Source organism: Hibiscus syriacus, unplaced genomic scaffold (genome assembly GCF_006381635.1).
Source record: "Hibiscus syriacus cultivar Baekdansim isolate YM2019G1 unplaced genomic scaffold, ASM638163v2 tig00110328_pilon, whole genome shotgun sequence".
In the NCBI taxonomy this organism is placed as follows: domain Eukaryota; kingdom Viridiplantae; phylum Streptophyta; class Magnoliopsida; order Malvales; family Malvaceae; genus Hibiscus; species Hibiscus syriacus.
Window position 1 is genome coordinate 7179550 of NW_024062685.1, and position 26366 is coordinate 7205915.

Consider the following 26366-nt stretch of genomic DNA (forward strand, 5'->3'; position numbering starts at 1 on the left):
TAAGATAATGATAATATTACCACAATAAATTCAATTGACTTATTTGTGAAACAAAATTAGCTTGAAAGGTGCATCACCCAAATATCTTGTTGAGTTCGGTTCACCATCAAAATTAATAATATTTTTCTTGTCATTATAATTTATTATATATATATATATATATGGAAAGATGAAAATATTTTAATTTTGTGAAAAATGTATTCAATAATTGATTGTAAATGTAATGATAAAATGATTTACATATGGATCTATTCAGGTGTTATATTCCCGTGGTAAATTTTATTTAAATATTTTATAAAATATTCAAAAATATATTTATATAATTATATTATATTATCATTTCAAAAGAAGGGTTCTTAACATTTTAGTCAAATTTTCATTAACGTAGATAGATACATAATATAGATAAAATTCAAGATTCAATTCGTGGCATGAATTAAATAAATATCAATTTAGTTGATAAAAGATCATATATCTTTTTTTAATAATATCTAATAGGGAGATTCATACTCTTAATACAACACTTTCTTTGGTGAGTGAATATCGAGAGACGTATGTAATCTTTGAATTGGATTCAACGTTTGTTGTCAACAAGATGTCTCGACCAGAGAAGGACTTGTCAATATAGGGTTATTATTTTCGGGAAGCTCATAGGATTTTGGATGCTAATTTAAATTACAAAGTCTGTTTTGCTCCTAGAATTTGCAATATTATGGCACATACTTTGGTTAAATGGGCTCTCCTTTCTGAAAATGCCTTGTATTTTAACTCGATTTATCTCAAAATTATTACGTTTCATGTGTCCAATGATTCTTTTTCTAGTAATACAAAATCTTAGGATACTCTTTTCTCTTTACAGGTTATAGAAAAGAGTTTTAATGAGGCTCGTTTTCTTCAACAACAAAAATCTCTAAATTTCACTCCTACGTTAATTTTTTAGTTTTTTTTTTTGCCACATTGATCCTTAAATTTATATTATGTTTATGTTCCTTTTTCATATTATACTATTATATTTTTAATATTTATTATAATGTAAATTTACTATAAACTATTGTTCTAAAAACATTGCTCAAAAAAGTAAAAAAGTATCTCATGATGAGATACATAGACCCTTAAAAATTTTAAGTTCAATTATGTCAACGTATTTTTCACCCACTTGTGTATATATCGATAATGGAGTTTATTTTCCACAGGTGATATCAATTTAATGTTATATTTTTTTATTTAAAATATTAAATAAAAATTATAATAATAATAAAGTAATTTTTTGTGAAAAATTTTCTGCCATCAATTATTAAATATATATATTAAGGTGACGTGTGTACATTTCATCTGACAATGCAAAGTATCTTACCGTGCAATTGTCCATGTGAACTACTGTCACCACTTCTTTATTCTGATTTCTCAGTATTTCATCAAAAGTTAAAATAACGGTCCAATTGATACTATCGTAATTAATCTTTATGCTTTTTGTTCATATTTATAAAAATATTGCATTTTTTTCAGAAATTAAATAATGATGGAAACGATCATGAACCCACTTATTTCACTGATTAAAATATGAAAAGAATAATTGTTATTTCTAAAGATTATATGTTCGATCACTAGTAATTATAATAAATTAATTGAATGTTTATTATTAAATGGTTGATAATAGTTAAAATAAATATTACTTTATAATAACTTAAAAATGAATGGAAACGATAATATATTATATTCGTTATATTGCAACAATCCTGGAAATTGAACAAGTCTTTCTCAGGCATAATGTACTTGTCAAAAATATATAATTCATTGGAAGGCCTTCAAATGGATGGTAACAATCTTGGAAAATGGAGGAGTTACGCCGTCGACGTCGTTCTAGCTGGTTCATTCAATTCTCGACAATGAATTCATCGATCTCTATTCCGGTATGCCGAGCCCCACCTTGTAGTCTTACCAAAACTTCGTCCCCGGCTTTCAGCGAAGTCACGGGAATTGCAGTCTTTCGCATCCGGTTACCTGTGAAACATAGGTGGGGCAAAGCTTAAACCGGTACGATAAGCAGTGTCTGTTACATCCAACAAAAGCTAAATGACAGCCGAGAGTTGAAACGAACCTTCATGAGGACAAACCAACACGACTGTTTCGGTCGTCTGCAGAAGAATGCAGTATGTGGTCCGATCATTTGCATCTATCTGCAGCAAATGTATATTTAGAGTAGCATTTTGAATTCTGAATATCGACTTTGATATCAACATTCTTATCTTTAGAAGCCAGAACGTATGAAAGAGTTCAGCATTACAAAAAAGTATGCCGTCAACAAACCTTTGCTTCCACAAGGATCAGTGGTCGGGTCTCGATCTTAACACGGCCAACAATTGCTGTCTGCATTTTACCCGTTTGATCAACTACAATTACCTCTTTGCCGGCTTTTAACTCAGAAAGGTAGCTTGTTTTACCTCCAGGGACTGCAACATAGGCATGGACAGGCCCCTGCATATTTCCATGAGACCTTGTTCAAAGAATTAGCGTTCAAGAAAGAACAATCATCGATTACCGAGGCATGAAAAGTATTGGGAAATAAACGAGAACAAGTAATTTTTCTATAACCAAATTAGTGAGAATGTAAAATAAAAACGGAAAAATAATACCCGAAATTGATAACGGAGTTGAGCCAATTATGCCTACGTCTCCGGACTGCTGCAGATCTTTTATTAAAGGGAGAAAATTTACAAGTATTTACAAAAACACTTGAGAGAGAGAGCTAGAATTATTTGGGGATAATTTTGAAGCTAAATGGGTTAGGGTATTTATAGTTGAAGCTTAAGGACTAATCTTATAAATATCCTAAAGTTCAAAGACTAAATTTTGTAATTATCCCTTGCCAATTTTCAATAAAATTGGCTGCCTAAATTTGACCATTTAGCCGCCCATTTGCCTGTCGCCCCATGTTAATCAAATTCAAAACAACCGCCCTGCCAAAGAATTGAATCAATTCTACAATTATGACTTTTCAATAATCTCCCACTTAAAGACTAATTTTAATCTGTCTTCACACCTCGATCGATGCAGCAATATTTTTGGTCCTGTTATTCTAGCATTCCAACTGAAGCTGAACACAACTTCAGTTTGTCCGTAGTCACCTTCTTGTAAACCCACTTGTTATGGAGCGCTTTCTCCGTGGTTGCCTTGTCCCTCAACGTCTTGGCTCCCTTCGACTCTTGTCTACTAATCTTTGAAGTATTGTTCCTCACTTGAACATCCTCGGCAAGCCCTTGCTTCGACCCTTCTCTTATAATGGTTTCTGAAGCCATGTTCTCTACACAAACATGCTCGACAAACTCCTTGGACATGGCTAACTCCTCCTGCACTTGGCTTCTACTTGCCTTGGAAAAAATTAACCGTATTGAGCCAACTCTCAACGCCCCCTCGATCATGGGTTCGTCTTCTTCTCTGGACAACTCGATCCTGGGCTCATCCATCACCTTGGATGACTCGGCTCCCCTCGGGTAATCTTGCAACACTTCTGGCATCTTAAGTCTACGCCCTCTCGTTTGCTCGACTCTTACTCTCGGCTTAGCATCTTTGACACTTGAACTTGTGTCAAGACTGCACACCTCTTCTCCAGACTCACCAACTGGTTCATCATTGAGTGGACTTTCTCTGTCACTCGAGGAACAACATTCCTCATCCTTTGACTTGCCTTCATCATGGATTCACTTGCCACTACCCTCGACTTTCGATTTTGTTTTGGAAGTCTTGTTCTTCTTGACTCCAAATTCTTTGATGGACTCAGCGGTTGTCAAGGCTTTAGACAACTCCTTGACTTCCCTTCGCTCAAACACTCTCCTCGCCTATGGCTTCAATCCGAACATGAAGGTGAAGAATCCATCTTCTTCAGTCAAACTTTGGACTTTGAGCATAAGTTTTCTGAATCGACTCACAAACTCCTTAAGTGTCCCTTTATGCATGAGACGCCTCAACTTGGACCATGCCTCCATCCTGACATACTGTGAGCAGACTTGCTCACTTTGCACCATCGGCTTGACAACTTTATCTCTTGCTATCGAATCGGGTCCTTTCTTGTGCTCGACTACTTTGACACCTGCAGTCTCGTCACGTTTTCTTCCTGGTTCGATTGCTTCAACATCAACAGTCTTGCCTCGTCTCGATCGTTGCTTGGCCGCATTGATCCCCTCAATCGGACCAAGTTTTTTTTTTTTGACTTGGTAGCTTTAACACTTGCGACCGCGCCAATTCCCGCTACTTCTCCTTCTCTCATCCTCTTCATGATGGTTGTAAGGCGACGCTTCTCGGGACATCCTCTAATCAAATGAGGACCATCACAGAAGTAGCACTTAAGCTTTTCCTTGCTCACCTTCTTCTTCGCCCCAGACTTAGCCTTGTCATTCTTTCTCTATGGCATTCTTTGGCTACGAATAGTCGATGACTCTCGTTGGCCATTCGAAGAGCTTTCTCTACCATCTCCCTATTGCACCTTTTTCTCAGTCTCCTTCACTGTTGCCACTATCTCTGGGCATAGGCCTGGACGACACATCGCTACTTGGCTTGTCACCTGCAAGCTCAGTCAGCTTTCCAGCTACAACTATGGCCTCCGAAAGTCTCTAGGTATCTCCTTGCTCTCCCCCGAGCATCTCCCCTAGTCTAAGTCCTTCCAAGAAGGTCTTGAGCACATCCTATTCACTCATTGCTCCCTTGCATATGAGCAGCTCCCTCTTGAGCTCATCAACTTCGTTTCTCAAAGCCATCGCTCTCACTCAAATCTGGCTTATTTTCGATCGTTTCTGATAATTTCTACGAACCACAGTGTATTAGAACACCTCCGTCGACAAATTTGTATCGCCGACCAAATTTCACTATTCACAAAATTCATTATTCATGTGAATAGTAACCTCATAGAAAAATTGACAAAATTCATAACAAAAAGCTCTGATACCAGTTGTTGGGAAATAAAACGAGAACAAGTAATTTTCCTATAACCAGATTAGTGAAAATGCGAAATAAAAACGGAAAAATAATACCCGAAATTGATAACGGAGTTCAGTCAATTATGCCTACGTCTCCAAACTGCTGCAGATCTTTTACTAAAGGGAGAAAATTTACAGGTGTTTACAAAAACACTTAAGAGAGAGCTAGAATGATTTGGGGATAATTTTAAAGCTAAATGGGTTAGGGTATTTATAGTTGAAGCTTAAAGACTAATCTTATAAATATCCTAAAATTCAAGGACTCAATTTTATAATTATCCCTTGCTAATTTTCAATAAAATTGACTGCCTAAATTTGACCATTTAGCCGCCCATTTGCCAGTCGTCCCATGCTAATCAAATTCAAAACAACCGCCCTGCTAAAGAATTGAATTCATCAATTCTACAATTCTGACTTTTCAACAAAAAGGCCCTTGTATATTCCAATACTCGAAAGAAAAGGTGACAACTAAGTTAATTGCTCTGAATATGCGAACGATTGCTTTCTGCTACAACATTTTCGAAATTTGGAGGGTAAGTTAGACATCTTTTTTAGCAGTAGCCAATTTTGAAGGTGAAACTTACGGCATTGACTCGGAAAGGTCTACTTGCAATATAATTCGACTCCAAACATTCCGAATGAACAAGAAAAAGTCCCCTAGTAAATGATCCAACCTGTCAAAAGGTCGTATTGACACTTAATGTGAACAGAAACATTTAAACCCCTACAGAGAGTTTGGGGATAAGTGAGATAACGAGTGTACCAGAAGTCCCTCACCAGGCCTCATGAGACTACAAAGATCCACACAAACCCAATCACCCATTCCAACTGCAAGAACTCGAGTTATAGTGGCTTTAGTCAAACTCAGCCTGTTGTGAACTTCATTCCTTCTATCGAAATACTCCTAAAAATTTAAATCATGTCAACGGACGATCCTTGGTCAACTCAAAAATCCAGAAACTGGCACTGATTACCTTCAAATCAAGAACAGCTTTGACATCCTCAGCTTTTAAAACCACCCCACCAAGTCCGTGCTCCAAAGCCTGCAAAGGAAAAATAGTCATGGAATGGAAAATGCAATAGAGAGCCAACTCGACCATACAAGGAGGAACACAAAGACTACAAAGATACACCCGCGTTTTCTAAGATAACTTGTAACTACCTCAAGAAATAGTTGTGCTTCAGCAGGTGATTTCGAGATGGCAAACACAGTTGTTCGACTCCCTTGAAACTGTGCCACAATATTTTCAGCAGGTATCACCTAGAAAAATGAACAAGACCGGTAAAAAATGACCAAAAACATCATTACCTATATCTTCTCAAAGACTGGACCTTTACATGATTTAATCTGCAAAGTTCCCAACTTTATGCCATTAGCTCAATTAAGCTGATTAAATTGTATACTTAGAAAGATTTCTAAGAGAATGTAAATAGTTTCGGACATTTAAGAACCTGAAACAAGGGAGCCGAATCTGGGCTCTGACAAGGGAGGCTGAAGCAGAGGACAACGAAGCCATCACCCTTTTTGTGTTTGAAGTCATTAACTAAGTTTTGATTTGGGGTTTAATTTGGACTTCTTTGCTTGGATTGCTCCGTACTGAATCTAACTGGGGGTGGACTTTCACTTAGGGGTGATCGTAATTCGGTTAAAACCAACTATAATTTCGGACGATTAATTTTGAGTTTGGTTGATTAATGGATAATGATTTTTTTTAAATTTTGATTTCGATTAATTCGATTTAAAATCGGTTAATTAATCAAAATAATTAAATATTTAATATATATATATTATTTAGCTCAAGCGTGTTTAAACTTCGGTTTTAACCGAATAAATAAAAGTTATCAAATATTTAATATATAATATATATTTTTTATAAATTTCGGTTAATCCGATTAACCGATCAATTGACAGAACATAGTTCTATTAAGTTAATTCAAAAAATTTGGTTCATTTAACTGTTAAAAACAAAAAAAAAATTGATTAATGAAATTTGGGTAATCAAGTTCAATCGATTAACCAAATTAACCGCTTGAACACCTATACTTTTAGTTGTTTTTATATCTTTATCGCTATGAGTTTTAAAACACACGAATCTAACTGAATTTCATTTCATTTTATCGTTAAAGAAAAAATTGGTTAATGAAATTTGGGTAAACCAATTAAGTCGGTTAATTAAATTAACCATTTGAACAATTATACTTTCAATAGTTTTTCTATCTTTATCGCTATGAGTTTTAAAACACTCTAATCTAACTGTATTTCATTTCTTTTTTTTGGATAATTTAAATATTATTACACAAAGAAGCAGAGTTCTGCTACAAACAAGTCAACAACAAAAGTCTATAGAGAACTATACAAAAGAAATGAACGGTTAGACAGTACCCCAAGAATTACAGAGTGAGATTAACACTATCAAGTCTATTAATAGTTTTTCCTTTTAGTTGTATTCCTACGCTTTCCTTAATGATTTTGAGAAGATCCTCGGTTTGTCTGGAGCTACCTCGAAACATTCTTCGATTCCTTTCTTCCCACAGAATATAAATGTAAGCACACCAAGCAAGCTTCAATATTGTTGTGAGAAGTGATTTGTCTTTCCAAGCACCACAAGCCCATGTTACCATGTCACCCCATAACGAAGTAGATCTTCTCAACCCATTAAGGTTCATTATAGAATCCCATAAGGATGCAACCATCGGGCAATGGAAGAACAAATGGTCCCTTGTTTCCAAAGCAATAGAACATAGAACACAATTACCTTCAGTAGTGATCCCCATTCTTTGAAGTCTGTCTCTTGTTAGAAGTCTATCCAAGTGAGCCATCTAACCTATCAAGCTATGTTTCGGAATGTGAAGTGGATACCAAATCAATCTCTACCATGCAACTTTTTCACCCTTGATCCGAACCTCCTCCCATATGTCTCTAATCTGTTTGTCACCGGTTGAGATGATAGGATAAGCTTTTGTCCTTAATTTGAGTAATCTATTAAAGCTCCAGCTTACATTGGTCTGAATCTGCAGATACCAAAAGTCGGTCTCCTTCAAAACATATTCTTTAAGCCAAGCAACCCATAAAGAACCTTCACCCGATAGAATTTTTCTGATGAGGTGCAGAAGACAAGCTTTGTTCCAGGATTTTAAATTCTTCAGTCCGAGCCCACCTTCTGATTTTTACTGACAGATTTTATCCCAACTTATCCTAGCTCCGGAAGAGGCTTTATCTTCTCCTTTTCAGAAAAAGCGGGAGCAGAGTTGATCAATCTTGTTTAAGATAGATTGAGGTAGTATTAACTGTCTACACCAGTAATTCACAACACTAAACAGAATTGATCTTATGAGCTCCAGTTTGCCAGCATAGCTCAAATCCTTACCAGCCCAATGATGAAGCCTAGCTTTGATTTTCTCAATTAAAATATCACAGTCTTTTTCGGAGAGTTTTCGAGTGACTAATGGCACACCTAAGTACCTCACTGGCAAGGTTCCTTGATTAAAACCAAAAATTTGCTTAATAGCATCTAAAGTTCTTGAAGAGATTCCATCAGCAAAAAATTCCGTTTTAAATGCATTAAGCTTTAGGCCAGACATTTCATAGAATTGATCTAAAACGCTAATGATGCCAACAATTGAATCAACATTACCTTTGCAAAAAATTAGCAAATCATCAGCAAAGGATAAGTGTGTTAGGCCGATCTTCTTGCTTTTAGGATGGTAACCAAATATGCCTCGTGCAGCACCCAAATTGAGTAATTTGGATAACACATTCATAGAGAGGACAAAAAGGAATGGTGAAAGGGGGTCTCCCTGTCTAATTCCTCTTGCTCCCTTGAAATAGTCAATTAAGCTCCCATTGAACGAAATGGAGAATCTAGCTTGAGTAAAACAAGCTTCTATCCAAGCTATGAAAACCGTAGGAAGGTCAAGCGCCTGAAGAATATTTGAAATGAATCCCTAGTGAAGTGAATCAAAAGCCTTGTGAAGATCTATTTTCAAGGAGCATCTCGGGGATATGTTTTTCCTGCCATAGCCTTTAACCATTTCCTGGGCAAGGAGAGTATTTTCAAATATGTTTCTTCCTTTAATAAATGTTGTCTGATTCAAAGTTATCATGTCAGGAAGGTGCTTAGTTAGTCTTTTAACCAAAATCTTGGTTATAGCCTTGTAAATCACTGAACATTATGAAATTGGGCGGAAGTCTTTAACTGACTTTGGGTTAGGAACCAATGCTAGAATGGTAGCATTAAAAGCTGGCAAAAGATGAGAACTATGGAAGAAGTAATGGACTGCAAGCACCACCTCATCGCCAATAATAGGCCATGCTTTCTTAAAGAAAATAGGAGTTTATCTATTTGGACCAGGAGCTTTATCATTCCCTTGATTAAAGATGGCTTCCTTAATCTCATCAATGGTTACTTCCTTAATCAGGTTAGTAGCTGCTTCTGCAGGCAGAGAGTAATGGAGCAAATCGTTAAGAACAGTAGGATTGGTATCTCTGACCCTTGGATCGACTGAGCTGATTAGGTTGAGGAAGAAGTCAGTCACTTTGGCAGTCATTTCTTCGAAAGATTCAAGTCTGTCTCCTTTCTCGTTAACCAGAACCCGAATAGTGTCCCTTTTATTCTTAATAGCAACCCTTGAGTTAAAGAATTTGGAACATTTATCTCCTTCCTTAAGCCACTGCACTTTGGCTTTTTGTTTGAGAAACATTACCTCAACCTCTTCAAGAGTGTTAAGCTCATATTGCAGTATTAACTCCTTACCGATAACATCTTCAGCTTTTAAAGTGAGTATTTGTTGTAGCTCCATTTCGCTTCTCTTTTTCCTTACACGAGCCGAGAGATAACTAAAGTTATTTCTATTTAAATTCTTAAGGCATCTTTTAAGTATCTTCAATTTAATAAAGTGTAAATTCATTGGGTTGCCTTGAACTGATCCTTTGCACGAATGTCTAACCAGGTTCATGAAGTTCAGGTGAAGTGTCCAAAAATTGAAGAACTTGAAAGGCTTCGGTCTGTTGCTTGGAATCTCCTTCGATAGCCAAACTATGGCCATACAATGATCAGAAATGCCCGGAGCAGTGAATTCAACAAAGGATTGCTGGAAAGAGCTAGCCCACTAGGGGTTAATTAGCACCCTATCAAGCTTCCTAGCCAGAAAAGTATCTTGCTGCTTATTAGTCCAAGTGAAAGAAGGGCCGAAAAATGGACGGTCTTGAAGTCGAGCTCATGTGTGAAGTCTTGGAAATCGTCCATATCAGGAGTAAGATAGTGACCAAAAAGCTCATGATCCGAGCTTTCAGATGAATGCAGTATAACGTTAAAGTCCCCTCCTAGTATCCAAGGGGAGTGTTGAATTGTAATATTAAGTTCTCGAAGCTGGTTCCAAAGTTGTCTTCTTAGTATTCCGTCATTGCTTTCATAAATTGCCGAGATGAACAGAGAAGCTCCAAGATAGTTTCCTTTTACTGTAATACTCTGATCCGTTACTTGGATGATGGAAAGATCTAATCCTTTCCTCCATAGAACCCACAGTCTCTCATTTACAGCGTGGTTGTAATTGGTACAAACATTCCAATAAGCAAACTTTGACTTGAAAATAGTCTCTAACTTGTCTAGTTTGACTCTAGTCTCCATTAAACGCATAACTTCAACTTTGTAATGATTAGCTCTTTGAAGAACTATTTCTTGTTTTAGAGGTTTGTTAAGACCTCATACATTCCAAAAGCTGATTATCATTTAGAGGATTGTCCCACAGAACCCCCATTACCATCTACATTATTGCTTTGAGCTTTCTCTATGTGTTCCTTTTTCTTTGATTTTAACTCTTTCACCAAACCTGCAACTCCCAATGAAGCTGTTAGTATTTTCCTTGGAGGTCTATCAGCACTTTGTGGATTTTCTTCAGCAGTAAGGAGCACTTCAAATCTGTTTTTAGAACCAACTAATGGAGCTTTTGAGTTTTCCTTAACAGGCCTACCTCTTCCACGTTTTTGGGCAGCTTTATGAGTGACTGCTATATCATCTTCAACCTCAGTAAGACCATTAGTTTGTTGGTCCCTCTCAGCTTCTAAGTCGTTAGGAACATTTTCTGTTTGATCAGAAACAGTTTGCTCAAACTGTTTTTCTTGATCTTTAGAGTAAATAGAAGTCTCATTGTGATCTGACATGTTTACATTAACAGCTTCAGTAGGAATCTGTTCTTCAGATGACATTTGTCCAGAATTCAGAGGTTCCTGTAGTAATTCAACTCCTCCTATTGTTGGAGATCCAGAGTTAGGATTTAAATCTCCCTTCTTTTTCCAGACTTGGGAAACTGTTAAGGCTGAATTCTGTTTTTGCAGACATCCCTTGTCTAAGTGGCCGAAAACTTTGCATTTTCTACAGGATGGTGGGATCCAAGGAATTTCCACTTGTATCGAAGTAGTTTGGCCATCTTTCAGTTCAACATCTATAAATTTCGGAATTCCTTCACTAGCCCCAATTTCAACACAGACTTTAGCATATTCAAGTCTGGATTTCGAAGCAGTAATCGAATCCATAGAAATGGGATTTCCTATTGCACTTGCTAAATAACTTAGATCAGCTCGGTTAAAAAGTTCAAGAGGAACATTAAACAGATGCACCCAAACTGGTAATTTTGACAAATCAAAGCTAAGTCTTTTCAAATTTGACTCCCATTTCCTAAGTATCACTGTCTTGTTATGAATGTGCCATGGACCGTTCTCAATCACCCAACCTCTAGCAATTTTTGAGCTAAAAGAGAAAATGAAAAGGTTGTTACCAGCCGAACTCACCTGAACTTGTGAACCTTGTAAAGCTTTGTTCCACAGGTTGTTGACAATCCGTTGTAAAGATGAGAAATTGGGTGTTGCTCCGAGGAATTGCCCAACCAGTGACAGTTCCCATTCTGAAATTCCGGCTTCCAGGACCTCCGGTGGGGGAAGAACAACTGGAGTCCCATCGCGATGCTTTGGGGGGGGGAAATTCTAGGTTTTGTTCGGCAGTGCTGTGTCAAACGAACCATAACAAGAAATTAAATTAAAGAAAGATCATCGATAAATATAAATTAGGGTCAAGTATGTGAGAAAATTATCTCTAAAAATAAACCGTTTATACAAATCTAATTCAAGAGTTCAAACTTATAAATTTTAAGGAAAAGATAATTTATAAAATTTGAGAGAAATAAATTATTAATAAAATGTAAAAAAAAATTGTAGACGAAAATATTTAACCCGTTAACACATGGGAAACTATTTTCTCTAAACATTAGGCATAAATAAACGTAAAATAGTATTGTTGGACATTGATTTTGCTTTGCCTGTTACTCATTGAATTTTGGGTGCTTAAATTTCGGTCTCTCCTATCTCTTCATTGACAATATAAAACTCGTTTCCCATCAAACGTTCCTCAATTTCCTTTCTGCCTTCCAATCTCTGTTAGAGTGGTAGCCATGGAAATCTTCGAGAAAGCTAGTGTTGTTCGTTTATGTAGACACCATGACAAGTTCTTAGTAGCCAACGATGATCAGGAAACCATCGGCCAAGATCGAGATGGATCGTCGAGGAATGCGCGGTGGGCGAGGGAGTTCCCCGAATCAAGTTCGTTCCATATTCGTCTCAAAAGTTGTCACGGAAAATACTTAACGGCTTCAAATATGCTGTTTCTCATCGGACTCCGAGGGAAAAGGGTGTTGCAAACGTTGCCGAGACGACTGACATCTTCAGTTGAATGGGAGCCACTTAGTGAAGGCGTTCAGGTTAGGTTCAAGACGCGTTACGGCCAGTATTTGCGCGCCAACGGCAGGTTCCCGCCGTGGATGGGTCACATTACACATGATAATATCCCGCATTGATCCTTCACACAAGATTGGATCCTTTGGAACGTTGAGATTCTAGAACATCGGGATGATAAAACCAATATCGAATCAAATTCGGACGATCATGGTTCACCTTCAGAGATATCACTTAGGGGACCTATAACGTCTACACTTGAGGTTTGATGAGCATGGTCCTGGTTTAATCAATGAATTTATTTACTTTGAGAGCCTGATAAAAACTCATTGGTCTGAATATTTTATCTTGGCATGTAGCCTGATAACTCAACAGAAGGTTCACCGGCGGCATTTGAAGGAAGGGTAATCAAGTAGGAAGTGGTCAATAAAAATGGCGATGTTGATGCGACGATGGGAGAGCGAAGCTTCACGTTTAAAGGCAGTAGGGTGGTGGAGTTGAAGAAGGTTTTTAAGGAGGAGACGGGTGTGGATGAGGAGTTTACCATTTGCTCACGAAACCCTTTGGACGGCAAGCTTTGTCCACTTCGATTGCATCTTCCTCCAAACAATTCCGCCATGCACGTTGTTGTTGTTGTTGTTCCTCAATCAACTAAAGGTTGTCAATTTATAATAGTAGATTAAAGTGTAAAAAGATAATTAATCCTAGTAATACATTAGTAGACTAAATTTAATACAGTAGTTAAGCCCTACAGAAATTTCACCCGACTGTACCTACGACGGGCTGCTAGCTAATGAAGTCAAAGGGAGGGGGAAAGGAACAAAAATGATTAAGGAATTAATTTACTGTATTTACTTGTGCCATTTTCAACAGAGGACATGCCTTCCAACGGTTGGATTTATTTTGGTCTTCCTTTTGTTAGATTTTATATGAAAATCAACTTGTCTGTATTTCTTTCATTTGTTGCAGAGTAAAATTATCCACTTCCATTAAGAAAACCAACCTACTAAAGCTTTGAATTGTAAAACAAAACATGATTTAAAGAAGTTATCTCGCCTCTATTTTTCTTCACTTCATTATTTTCTAAAATGAAAAACCATTGGCATAAAGGAGTAGTTAGATGGCAGCACCATCAAAGTCGCTAAACAGAAATTCTTATGCCTGCCATGCTCTTTCACCAAAATGAGCTCATTATGTCATAATAAGTTCTCAAGGCTTGAGTGCCAATGCAAGTCCCACCTTGGGGCTCTTGTCAATCGACTTCGTATCCACCTCTCCAGAAATTGTAAACAGGGACTTCGGACGCCACTCGTGCTGGATCAGAGCACTCGCCTTGCCCACATTGGTCACCCGTGCCTTCACAGTTGTCAATGGATCCAATGCATGTTGTGTTCCTACAGTGATGGTGTTCACATTGGTAGATAAGGTATGGGTCACTTCGGCACCAACAGAAGTGTTAGTAAACGGGTTCACGATATGATAGTAGGATGCGTTGACAGAGTCGCCCTTTTCGTTCCTGCACCAATCAGGGTATTACGATAGAGACATATACTCTTGGAATGTTCAGCTGTAGAAAGGTAAATAGAAACATAATCACATACAGAGCCAGTGAAGCAATGAGATCCTCATTGGTGAAACTCAATCCAGCATTGCATTTGGTGAAATTCCCAGTCTTTGTGTCGAAAGAGATATCAGTACCGAGTGCAAGAACATTTGTCCCAAGCACACCCGAGAAGTTAACTACTGGGTTTGCAGTTAATCCAATGCTTGAGCTTATCCCAGCATACTCATGCAAATACTGGAGTTCAATCTGGTATACATGGAGAGAAAATAGACATGTCCAACAGCATCATGAAGCTGTCCCAATGCTTAGAGGCAATTGTAACACGATCTTGTGCTAAAAGCCAAAACAAAATGGTAGTTCCCAGTGTTGCAAATTGAAATTTGATGACAGAGTTGTGTACCTTTCCAGACCTCTGATCAGGGACTCTAAAGCTAAATATTGTCTTCAGCCCAGGCGCAGGCTCATCAACCGTTATGGTGGTAAATAGCTGATAAATGTAAACAACTTTAGTACAACAAATGTTCAACATATCTTATAGAAGATGGCATGCACATAAATCAATAGCAAAGGAATACAAGGAAAAAGAAAGAAACTATGAACTCAACCAAAGAGATCCTTTACTTGCATAGGAATTCTACCAAAAAGATTAAATCCCCAAAAGTTACATCATGCTCCAGTTATATTATGTTCTAAATGATTTTATCAAGCACACATCCTACTGGTTAAAACACATGCTTCAAAGTTGAGGGGATAATCCGTGCATGGAGAAGGTAAAACCAATTGAGAAAAGAACATCATATCTCACGCACTAAAAAGAAATTGTAACCAAGCTACTCATCAAATAAAAAACAAATCAACAAATAAAAACACAGACAAAATACTTACATTGGAGTTGGTGTCCACTTTGATATCAGTTGTAACATTCTTGTTCTTCAGCTGGGTGTTAACATCAGCCAGAAAGAGTTCCCCTTTCTTCGTTCCAGCAGAGGTGATTGCCTAAAGATAAAGAGGGAAAACCCTCGAACAAAGAATTAGTTCACATTCAAGAAATCAAGCATCACACAGAATAATTGAAGTCAAAAGAACGATATAACCATGCTAAAATCATAAAACATAATAGCAAGAAATGCACTAATCAAAACATATAAAAGAGCCAAAAAGATACATCTATATAATAGCCTTTAAGACCAGCTTAAATTATTCATTCTTTTTCGTAATTAACATAATTTTACCATAAGACATGCATGAAAAATGGTCTTACAAAACCTAAAGAAAAATAAATTCAAAATGTAAACAAAAACAGCATTCAGGTTCACTGAAATAAAGAAAACATGCATTTTGTATCAAGCTAAAGAAACCCATTTTGTATCAAGCTAAAGAAACCCAGAAAGAAAGATAAGAAATCTCAAAAATATCATAACAGGACAAAAATCAAAACTTGGTTTTCACAGAGCAAAGAAACTAAAATCAATTCCTTTAATAAAAAAAATCTAGAGAAAAACAGAATAGATAACTCCAGAAAATAAAAATAGAAAACCAAAAATTTAAACCCCCAAAGAAAAAGAAATAAGAACTTACAACTCCAGTGGGAGAGGTAGTAGTCAGAGTAAACTTTTGGTCAGTCTGATAGTCCTTGTAAAGAAGATCTATAAAACCCAAAAAAAAAACATAAATATTACAGCTTTGAAGCTTCAAATAAGTATGAAAGATTCGAAATTTCTGCTAAAAAAATAAATCGTATTATTATACCTCTGGCTTTCTTGCCGATTTCAGTGTAGAGACCAGGACCCTTGCCCATCTTGTTTTCTTTTGGGGAGGAAGACTCTTCAGGGAGAATTTCAGCGATAAAAGAAGAATGAGAAATGATCGCTTCTTTAGAGGGGATAAATAAATAGGGGAATCCAAAACCCTAAACGGATTGGGGTTTTTGGGGGTTAAAATATTTTTTTATTAACGAAAAACTGTGAACCGTGGGATGATAGATGTGAGTCGGTTTATCTTTGCTTTCACCGTTGATCCAATTGGAGGTCTCTACTTGGCAATCAAGAAATATTTCCTAAAAAATTGGTTTTTTTTTTCTTTTTATACTAATTGAATTCTATTTTTTGGTAATGGTAATAAGATTTTGTGTTGCTATATTTAGATTATTTTTTAATACTAATCGTTGCTTTTAAATTTCTAAAACGGAAATTTCGTTTAATTAATAAATTATTTTTTATTTACATTGAATACCTTTGTAACATAAATTTCATTTTAATAAACTTCTAATTTTATTCACGTCATCAAACTACATTTTACCCAAAAATAATATTCTCAAAGATTTTGGTCTGAATATTCCAACTTTTTGTTTTGTTTAAAAAATTTCTAAATTTGCCGACAAATATATTAAAAACAGATCTTAAAATTGTAAAAAAAGACGAAGAAATTTGGAAATGAAAAGAAAATGACGTAAAAATGGTGCTTTAAAGAAAGAGGCATGATTTTCAGAATCGGATCGGTTAGTGAATCGGTCATGTTACCGGTTCATTGATTTAATCGCTCGAATCGGTCCAACCGTTCGGAAGAACTAGACGATGTCATAATTATTTAAAAAATTAAATAAAAATACCAAAAATATTTAATAAAAAATAATTTTTTATATCATAAGTTATATTCAAAACAAGTCATAACATATATAAATTAAAAACCATAAAATCAATTGAAACAAAATGATTCAAATTAATTACAACATAATATTTAAGGTAAAACATAAATATTAAAAAACAATCTCACATGGCTAAGAAACATAGAAGAGCATCCCAAAAGTCTAAAGAGTAAAAATATGAGAACAAAACAATCTCACATTGTTAAGAAACATAGAAGCGCATCACAACTAACTTCTATAAATAATAAATGTAATTTGGAATTCAAAATCATAGAGCCTTTTGGTAAGCATTGAGTGAACTATTCTTTCACTTCAATCAAGCTCGAATTTTAGGCTTCAATTGAGCTTCTAAATTTTTTTTTAGTTCAAGCCTTTTTGAGTTCAAGTTTTAATATTATATTTCGAGTTCGAGTTGAACTTGATAATTTTTAACTTGTGAGTTTGAGTGGAGTTGAACTTACTTTTAAAGTTTTCAAGTTCGAGTCGAGCTCAGCAATACTCGAGTTCGACTTGGCTCGTTTAACAAACGACGTTTGGTTTAATTTTAAAAAAAAATTCCAATTTTTTCCGGTTTTCAGCCGGTCCGGATCGAGCGGTTCTGGTCGGTTCACTAATAACAGTTCAACCGATTTAGATTGAACCGGACTAGACAATGATTCCCGGTTGAACCGACCGGTCTGATCTGATTTTCAAAACAGAGGAAAGAGGTGCAGATCAAAAGTGGAAACTGGATAACATAATTTGGAAGATCACATCATATTTGCTAAAAATGATGTTTAAATTCGGGGTTAGGTTGATATACTTTCTGGAAATTTAATAACTACCTTATAATTTTCAAGTTCTTACAAAAAAGTTCCATAATTTAAAATAAATACATAAATTAAATTAATTAGAATCGGGGTATGACAATGCCTTCTTAACATTCTTCTGGTACAACTGATGACTATTGGATCATGGATGCATGAGCTGCAGATCATGTCACATTTGATTTCTATAGTTTGTTGCATCATGTTCCTTGTGTTTTGCCTCATTTTGTTTAACACCATAATGTTATAATAAACCTCTATAATTTATACTGGTTCAGTGGCATTAACCCCTACTCACATAATTCACAATGGTCGTTTTGTCCATGAGTTCATTCACAACTTATTATTTGTTTCCAAATTAGCTTCTGACCTTCACTGTGCTGTTTTTCTAATTTTTTCATATTGCAGAACCTCTCAAGTGGGAATATTCAGAAGATTGGTAGGAAGCGTGGAGGTCTCTATTTCTTTTCTTATTCTAATTTATGTTCTTCAAGTTCTAAATTTTCAAAAATTTGTTTCTACTTGTTATTCTTCTTTTATAAAAAAGAATGTTGTTCTCTCGAATGCTAGGTTAGGTCATGCTACTACTGTCAAGATGAATAAATTGTCTTTGTTTTTTCTCATCATCTTAATAAAGTTGTTGATTGTTTAATATGCCCTTTAGCTACCCGAATTCCCTTTCCTATAAGTATTTCTAGATCTACCTCTGTTTTCCAACTTGTTCACATCGACTTATGGGGTCCTTATAGGATCTCTACCCATAGTGGTTTCGATATTTCATTACTATTATTGATGACGATAGCTGTACGACTTGGGTGTATCTGCTGAGACTCAAATCCAATGTTATTCTTCATTCACAATCTTTTTTCAAACTGGTTGAGAATCAATTGTTTAATTCTATTAAGGTCCTTCGAAGTGATAACGAATTAAAATCTTTCTCTGCTATGCTTTCTTCCCTTGGTATAATATATCAAGCTAGTTGTGTCGACACTACTCAGTAAAATGGTATAGCCAAACGTAAGCATAGACACTTGCTTGAGGTTGCTCAAGCCTTGCGTTTTACCTCTAAGGTTCCCATAAAATTTTGGGGTGAGTGTGTGCTCACTGCTTTCTACTTATTAAATCGTTTGCCTTCTTCTGTTCTTGATTTGAAAACCTTTTTTGAAAATTTTTATGCCAAGCAGCCTTTCTTTTCCATCTTTGAGTTTTTGGTTGTTTAACTTATGCCACAAAACCAAACTTTCATGACAAGTTCTCTTCAAAAGTAATTTCATCTGTCTTCATGGGTTACTCATCCACTAAGAAAGGTTATTTACTCTTTAGTCTTGAATCCAAAAGATTTTTTGTTAATCGAGATGTGGTCTTCCATGAAACCATTTTTCCTTTTCATTTTGCAACCTTATCTTCTTATGTTTTTTCCACCATAGTCTTACATTTTGAGATATGAATTTATGGTTTTGAACCCTGCTCATGTACAGGCTGCCATTTCTGATCCTAAAGTTTTAACCCCTATTTTGGTCTCAATGATACCTTTTTGTCATCCCCTATTATTTCTTCCAATGAACATGTTTACCCTCATGTTTCTTTCTCTTGTGCTCCTTTGGCACCTATTAGACATTCTTCTCATGTGTCACGACCTCCTATTTGATTACATGATTTTATATATTCCTATCAATTTTCATCTGCTTCAGGTCATCACTAATAATATTTCCTATGATCATCTTTCTTATTTCTACCTCTACCTAAGTTGAACCAAAATCCTTTTCAGAAGTTGCTAAACAACCATTTGGGACCAACAACTAGTTGGTCAAGTGGGATGAAGCACTAGATCTCTTAAGCAAGGGCAGGGGTTCGAATCCTGGCGATTACAAATGGAGTAAATTAGGTTGGGAGGGTCACCCTTGCCTCTTTAGTACCCAATCTGGATTAGTTGATCAATAAATCAGATATCAGTGGTTATACAGAAAAATAACTCATTTGGGTCAAAGCTATGGTAGAGAAGATGTATGCTTTGGAAGCCAATGAAACCTAGTATGCGGTTCCCTTACCTCCTAATAGGGCGTCCATTGGATACAAATGGGTTTACATAATCAAGTACAAGGTTGATTGTTCCGTTGAAAGGTTTAAAGCCCGCCTTATTGAGAAGGGTTATAGTCAAAGAGAAGTTATGGACTATGCAGATGCTTTCTCTTCTGTGGCTATAAGCTTGTCAATGTTAGACTGATCCTTGCTCTTGTTGCCTTTTTTTATTGGTCTCTTTTTCAAATGGTTGTGCACAATGCATTCATTTAAGGAGATCTTTTTGAGGAAGTTTATATGTAACACCCCAAATTTCAAGCTAGTAGTTTTGGGTTTACCTGAGAGGTATATGGACCTCAAGGAGTTCATAATTAAGGTCGTTGAGTATGAGCTTGATTGGGTGTGAAATGAGCTCAAAAGGTTATTAAAGTGGGATTTTTGAATATAAGGTAAAATATGAGGACTAAAAGTGTAGTTATACCATTGTTGAAAATGAGGTTGATGTCTAGGTTTTAAATCATATTTGGGCGTGGGTTTTTTTTTGGGGAGGAGGAGGAGCACTTGCCTCATTTTCTTCTTTTTATTCATTCTTCTTCTTTTTATTCTTAAAGCTTCATGGATCAAAGATGATGGCGGTGAGGACTTATTCCATGTTCCATCTAGTTTTAAATCAATCTTTAAGGCTTCTAGCAACATGGTGGTTTAAGGATTTAAAGTCTTTCTTTTCTTGTTGGATAGAGAAAGTAGGTATAGAGTGCTCAAAGGCAAAATGAAGAGTAGGAGAAAACAAGAGTATATAAAGAAAGGAGCTTCATTTCGGATTCCTAAACTAAGGTAGTGTATTTATAATCTTTTGTTGTGTTATGAATTTCCTAAATGTGATGCCCTTAGTAGAGACCCTTAGAAGAGACCTAGTATACGTTTACTCTTGGTGAGGCCCTTAACAAAGACTAAGGGAAAGCATGAGACTTACACTATAACAATAGAATTTTTGAACTTTAAATAGGTAGCACTTGATTATGATCATGTATGTACATATTGTTTATCGCGTCTTCTAGCATGCTTACGTATAAAAGATTCAAATACTGCTCTAGATTAGCGATTATACTACTGGGCTTTGTAAGCTCAGTGTTTGGATGTTTACTCTCACATGTTAGTATATTGAGTTGTTCAAGGAGCACCTTCGCAGTAGGATTTCCAGTATTCCTTACATAATACTGTTTGGTTACTTGCAGTGGGCATGTGTATACATAAGACCCTTGTGTATTATGAATTGTAAACTTTGAGCTGTATTGATTGATTTAAATTATTTTACGGAGTTTTGATTTATAAAAGAATTTTATTATTGTTTTGAACTATTAGCTTTTAAATGGTGATTATGAGTATTGATTTTTAAAAAAAAAATTGTTAGCCACTTGGTGGTCTCATGTAACATTCAAGTTCTCTGGACTTCGGGTCGAATCGAATTAGGGTGTTACATTACATGAAGCTTCCTGAAGAGTTTTCATGCAAGGGTGATAAGATGGTTTGTCTACTTAAGAAATTCCTTTACGACCTCAAACAAGATTCGAGCAATGGAATATGAAACTCACTGATGCTCTTATAACAGCAAACTACCAGCAAAGTAAATTTGATTACTATCTCTTTACTAAAAAGAAAGATGACAAGATAGTGCTCATATTGATCTATGTGGATGATTTACTAATAACTGGTAATGAATTGTCTCTAGTTGATTTGATGAGTTGAAAGCTTTCTTGAATCAGAATTTCAAGATGAAAGACCTAGGCGATTTGAAATATTTTTTAGGGCTTAAAGTGTTGAAAGCAAATGAAGGTATTTTATTGAACCAAAGGAAGTACATATTGGAATTGATTAATAGTACTGGTTTAGGGGAGCAAAACCAGCTTCAACTCCTTTGGAACAAAATCTTCATCGCACCACTGCCGAGTTTGATGCTACTTTGCAGCAAGAAAGGTTTTCGAATGACGTTTTGGAGGATAAATCATCTTATCAAAGATAAGTTTTCGCATGACATTATTTTCAGACTTCAGATTGTTAAAACTATATTGTTTCAGTGTCCACTGGCGTGATATCGGGATTCTTCTCATTGTGACTCACCTTGTTTGATTCCGGGCTCTGCTGATATTTTTGTATAATTAGAATCTGAGTTGATTATTTAGAGAGACTTGTTCCGATCTTAGAACTGTGATGACGATGGACAACATATAGTGGAAGACTTTGGTTCTCCAACTGGAAGTGCCGACATTTTCTCTGTTGTTTGTTGTGGTTTCTTTGTAATATTGAGTGTTGACAAAGTGGGATGAGAGCATGAAGCACAAAGTAGATGGTTGCTTGCTTTCTGATTATATATCAGACCCAAGAGGAGGGAATGATCCAAATTAACGTGTCTAGTCCGGGTTTGTCACGTGAAGATACTAATTTTTTCCCATATTGATTTATTTATTATTATTATTATTATTATTATTATTATTATATATTATTATTATTAAATAAATATATATATATATATATATACACAGGCCCAAGATCGGGGCCCGATTACAACTCTGGCCCAACAGTAACCAAACACGGTGGCCCAGATCCCAGAAGCCCTAGGGTTTCACAACCCTAGGTTTATATCCCGGCCGCCACCTCCAAGCTTCAAGAACATCCACGCGGCGCCACCACTGCCTCCAGCTGCCTTGCCGACGCTTCAGTTCCAGATGGTCCAACCAGTTGCTGCCGACGCTGCTGCTTCCACGACGCCGGCCTCGTCGAGCTTTCCAGAAGCCAGCTGCCTCCCAAAATCAGAGCTCTATGGTGAGTCACCGCCATAGCTTGGTGACTCACCAAAGATGCTACCCATGGGACCGGTCTGAGGAGTACACTGTGGTGGCTATAAAAGCCACCACTGAACCTGCAAAAAAAAGGAAAAAAAACAGAAAACAAAAAAAGAAAACGAAAGGAAGAGATAACCACAGCAAGCCAAAACAGAGACCAACAGCTACGGAGCAACCAAACAGAGAGCAGAATACGAGAATAAATCAACAACCAATAACCAGAAAGAAGAGGAAAAGGAGCATCTTACCATCGTAGAAGCCTCTAAACCGTCTGGAACCACCGGAATCATTGTAAAACCGAAGGTAAAACCTTCGATTTATTTTAGATCTAGAACGATCTAGAGCATTTTAGGACAAACAGAGGTCATATTCGGCCTTAGAAAGTCGAGATCTATGCTCTAGAGTAATTTAGGAGTTCCGGTCACCGTGAGCGGTGGCCGGCGGTGGCGATCGGCGCCGGAAATGGAGGCCGGTCTTCTCTTCCGGCGAGAGAAAACGAGAGCTTCTCTCTCTAAAGAGAGAGAAGCAAAACCAGAGAAGTGAGAAAGATGGCCCTTAGGGTCGGCTTAAATGGGTATAAATACCCTCATCAAAACGACGCCGTTTTGGTGAGGGTATCTGTGTAATTTCACATATGGGTAAACCCCATCCGCAGTCCATCATTTTTATAACTTTACATTTTAGTCACTAAATCAATTTATAATCTTTTTAATTCGGTTCTTTAATTTTAATTTAATTTATTTTAGTCCTTTGTATTAAAATAATATATTTAGTGTAAATAACAGATTTAGTCCGTTAATTTTAATAATTAATATTTTAATTCCGAGTAAATATTTTTAATTTATTCTAATATGATATTTGAATTTTATATAGTTTTATTTTAGTCACCAAATTAATAAAATAAGAAAATAGCATGTTTAATTACTATAATTTTGATTAATATTGAATTAGGTTTTTAATTTTAATTTTACTATAATTTAGTCACTAATTTTAAATGTTTTCATTTATTTTACTGCTTTTAAATATATCATTCTAATTGTATTTTTATTGTTTTAATTGTTTATATATTTAAATATTTTTACTATTATTATATAGTCATAAACATATATAATAAATAAATATTTATTTTTCAATAAATTATTTTTAACATTTATTTTTTAATATCGAAGAAAAGGGCAGTCTTAATACAACTGGATGTCCTATTCTGGTATTTTAAAATTAAATATTATAAAAATTATTACTTAATTTTATTCAGATTAATATTTATTAATATCAGAGAAAAGAGCTGTCTTAAGACACCTAGAAGTCCTTTTCCGATATTTCTAAATATTTTCTAAATATTTTTTTAAATAATATGATTATAAATTAAATATATTTTGAATTTTTAAATTTTTAATAATAGAGACAATTTATAATTAAAAAGTACCAATTTTGGGCGTTGTAGGGGTGCTAATCCTTCCCTAAACGTAACCGACCACGAATCCCTTTTTATTATTAAAAAGAACGAATTTTTGGTTATAAACGCAGATCAGTTCATCTTTTAACTGATGTTTTCTTAAAAACTCTATTAAAAGATAATTTTTAGGTATTCGACCTACCTGACCCAAAAGGCCGATGGCGACTCCCAAATTATTTTCAAAACCATTTATTCACATAAATTTTCCCGCCAATTTAAAATTTCGTGCCCGGACGAAAACCGGTTACGACAGCTTGGCGACTCTGCTGGGGACGTCAAACTTTAAAACCAATTATTAATTGTCTCTATCAATTAGAAAATTAAAATTCATATATTTAATTTATAATTCTTTCTTTTCAAACTTTTTATATATATTTTTATAGTATTTATATATATTATTTCATTTTATTTGCAAGCATTTTATTTCATTATTTATTTATCTGTTAGAGGTTTGAACATTTCTCCTCACACACAACACTTGCATTACATAAAGCTCTATAATTGAGTTTGTCCATTTTAAGTGGGAGTGAAAGCGACGTCTTCGTGAGAATTTATTCTCCGTGTCAGACCTAGCAAGTAACTTTCGGGGTTCATATGCTTTTTGTCTTCGTGAGAATTTATTCTCCGTGTCAGGCATAGAGAAATGTGTCCCCTCGAATTGAACTCGGTCTGCTTAAGTCTGTAGTGGACTATGATTGAGGGTTGACAGCCCAAGAGGGCATCAACAAGGACAATTCGAGTACCTTTACTCCTAGAATTGAAACTCTGCATATAATAAACCCTAGAAATTCACCTGATCTAAGACAATATTGAACCTCTGTTCATAGGTATACACAAAGGAGAAATATGCTCTAGCTTTTAATTTATTTTATTTCCTTTTCTTTTTCCTGAATAAATGCATGCGAACTAGAAATCATGTGGTTAGGTTAACTTTTTCCAAACAAAGCATGGAACTAGAAAGCATGAGGTTAAGATTTATACCTTGATAGATAGATTTTTTTTCCATTAGTTGGTAATAACTATTCTATTTTTTTTATTTTTTTCATGCATTTTACATTGCTCTAATCTGTTCATATTGATTTCTTTTGTTGCATGATCATGGCATAACCAAAAGGTGTTTACTTGAAAGACTGTTCATCATATTAGAAAGAAATCGTAAATGGACAAAAAGTTTTATGATCAAACAAAATATGATGCGGCCAAGAAAAGGCATCCTGAAGAAACTACGAGGATCGAGGGAAGTTCTGTACATAGAGAACCGGTTATATTAATACCAAAGGTATTACACAAGGATCCTACCAGATTAATACCAAAAGCAGTCTATGGTAAGAACATCAGTCAGGGCATTCAGAGTAGTGGAGGTTTTTATGAAGCTCAAGCATGTTATTTGAAGGACTTGAACGATCAAAATAAGAAATTGAGCACAGAAATGAAAACCATGCATGAAGATTTTCAGAAGATCAGTCAAGCTTTTCGAAATGCTGGCATAGGAAACACCCCAGAAGAGTGGATAACAGGGGTCACCAAGCTGAAAAAGAATTGCAATATATATGAGGATCTTGTTCAAGAACTTATTGGACAAAAAGGTTCTCTTACAAGGGAAAATGAGCAACTTCGAGAAGTGACACAGAAGATGAAAGAGAATATCATAGAAGAAGTTGCAGTCCAGACAAGCAATATGGTTCTTAAATGATAGATTTAGTTGATTTTACAAGGAGATGAAGCAGACTGAAGACTCAACTTTTTGAGCATGAATGGAGACTAATTTGGCTTTGGAGAAGTTAGGAATGAAATATATCCCTACATGTAAAGTTTTGTTTGATGTACCGAAACTTTTGCGTTCAATGAAATCTGTTCTAAGATGATCACTCTTGAGTAACACCTTTTCATACATGCATTTGTATTTTGCAATTGTACATTTTTACGTTTGTATTTACATTTACATTTTTAAATTTACATCATGCATTAAAATATATTTAATTAAATAATAATGTTTATTTATTTTCAATATCAAAGAAAAGGGCAGTCTTAATATAACTGGATATCCTATTCTGGTATTTTAAATAATTTACATTTACATTTTTACATTCACATATTTACATTTGCATTTGGCATTTGCATTTTTTATGTCATAATACATTAAAACATTCATTCATTAAAATAAGGATTTCAAACGAAGTGATCTTGGTTTTTCCTTGAATCAAGAACGCTCAGCACGACACAAGAAAAATGTCTAAAGAAACTGAAGATAGGCTAGCCAAATTTGAGATAAAGCAGAAAGAAATACAAGAGGAATTGAGGAGCAAGTTGGCACAAATCGAAGCTAATTCTCAGATCGATCTAT

The 26366-nt window shown here is 35.5% G+C and overlaps 3 protein-coding genes across 3 annotated transcripts; 1 reads left to right on the forward strand and 2 right to left on the reverse strand.

Moving 5' to 3' along the window:
* Positions 1-1768: 1768 nt before the first annotated feature.
* On the reverse strand, positions 1769-12360 carry LOC120118347 (3-dehydroquinate synthase homolog). The gene is made up of 9 exons (XM_039138400.1): positions 12340-12360; positions 11758-11949; positions 6133-6231; positions 5945-6013; positions 5734-5874; positions 5555-5644; positions 2308-2475; positions 2099-2177; positions 1769-2001 (listed from the first exon to the last, which is right to left on the reverse strand). The coding sequence occupies exons 1-9, from the start codon at positions 12358-12360 to the stop codon at positions 1874-1876; spliced, it is 987 nt and encodes a 328-aa protein (XP_038994331.1). The 3' UTR covers positions 1769-1873.
* Positions 12361-12409: 49 nt separating this feature from the next.
* LOC120118348 lies at positions 12410-12815 on the forward strand. The gene has a single exon (XM_039138401.1). It carries the CDS (start codon positions 12414-12416, stop codon positions 12813-12815), a length of 402 nt encoding a protein of 133 aa, XP_038994332.1. The 5' UTR covers positions 12410-12413.
* A 938-nt stretch (positions 12816-13753) lies between these two features.
* LOC120118719 (mitochondrial outer membrane protein porin of 34 kDa-like) lies at positions 13754-16115 on the reverse strand. The gene is made up of 6 exons (XM_039138721.1): positions 16007-16115; positions 15836-15903; positions 15143-15253; positions 14658-14744; positions 14295-14503; positions 13754-14209 (listed from the first exon to the last, which is right to left on the reverse strand). Exons 1-6 carry the CDS (start codon positions 16053-16055, stop codon positions 13903-13905), a joined length of 831 nt encoding a protein of 276 aa, XP_038994652.1. The 5' UTR covers positions 16056-16115; the 3' UTR covers positions 13754-13902.
* Positions 16116-26366: the final 10251 nt, after the last annotated feature.

Coding starts and splice junctions, on each gene's coding strand:
- LOC120118347 (XM_039138400.1), bottom strand. CDS start 12,360: ATGGGAAACGAGTTTTATATT. Junction 11,950..12,339: donor TGGGAAACGAGTTTTATATT/GTCAATGAAGAG, acceptor AACAAAACCTAG/AATTTCCCCCCCCCAAAGCA. Junction 5,875..5,944: donor AAGCTGTTCTTGATTTGAAG/GTAATCAGTGCC, acceptor TTAAATTTTTAG/GAGTATTTCGATAGAAGGAA.
- LOC120118348 (XM_039138401.1), top strand. CDS start 12,414: ATGGAAATCTTCGAGAAAGCTAGTGTTGTTCGTTTATGTAGACACCAT.
- LOC120118719 (XM_039138721.1), bottom strand. CDS start 16,055: ATGGGCAAGGGTCCTGGTCTCTACACTGAAATCGGCAAGAAAGCCAGA. Junction 14,504..14,657: donor CTGATCAGAGGTCTGGAAAG/GTACACAACTCT, acceptor CATGTATACCAG/ATTGAACTCCAGTATTTGCA. Junction 14,210..14,294: donor CTCATTGCTTCACTGGCTCT/GTATGTGATTAT, acceptor TGATTGGTGCAG/GAACGAAAAGGGCGACTCTG.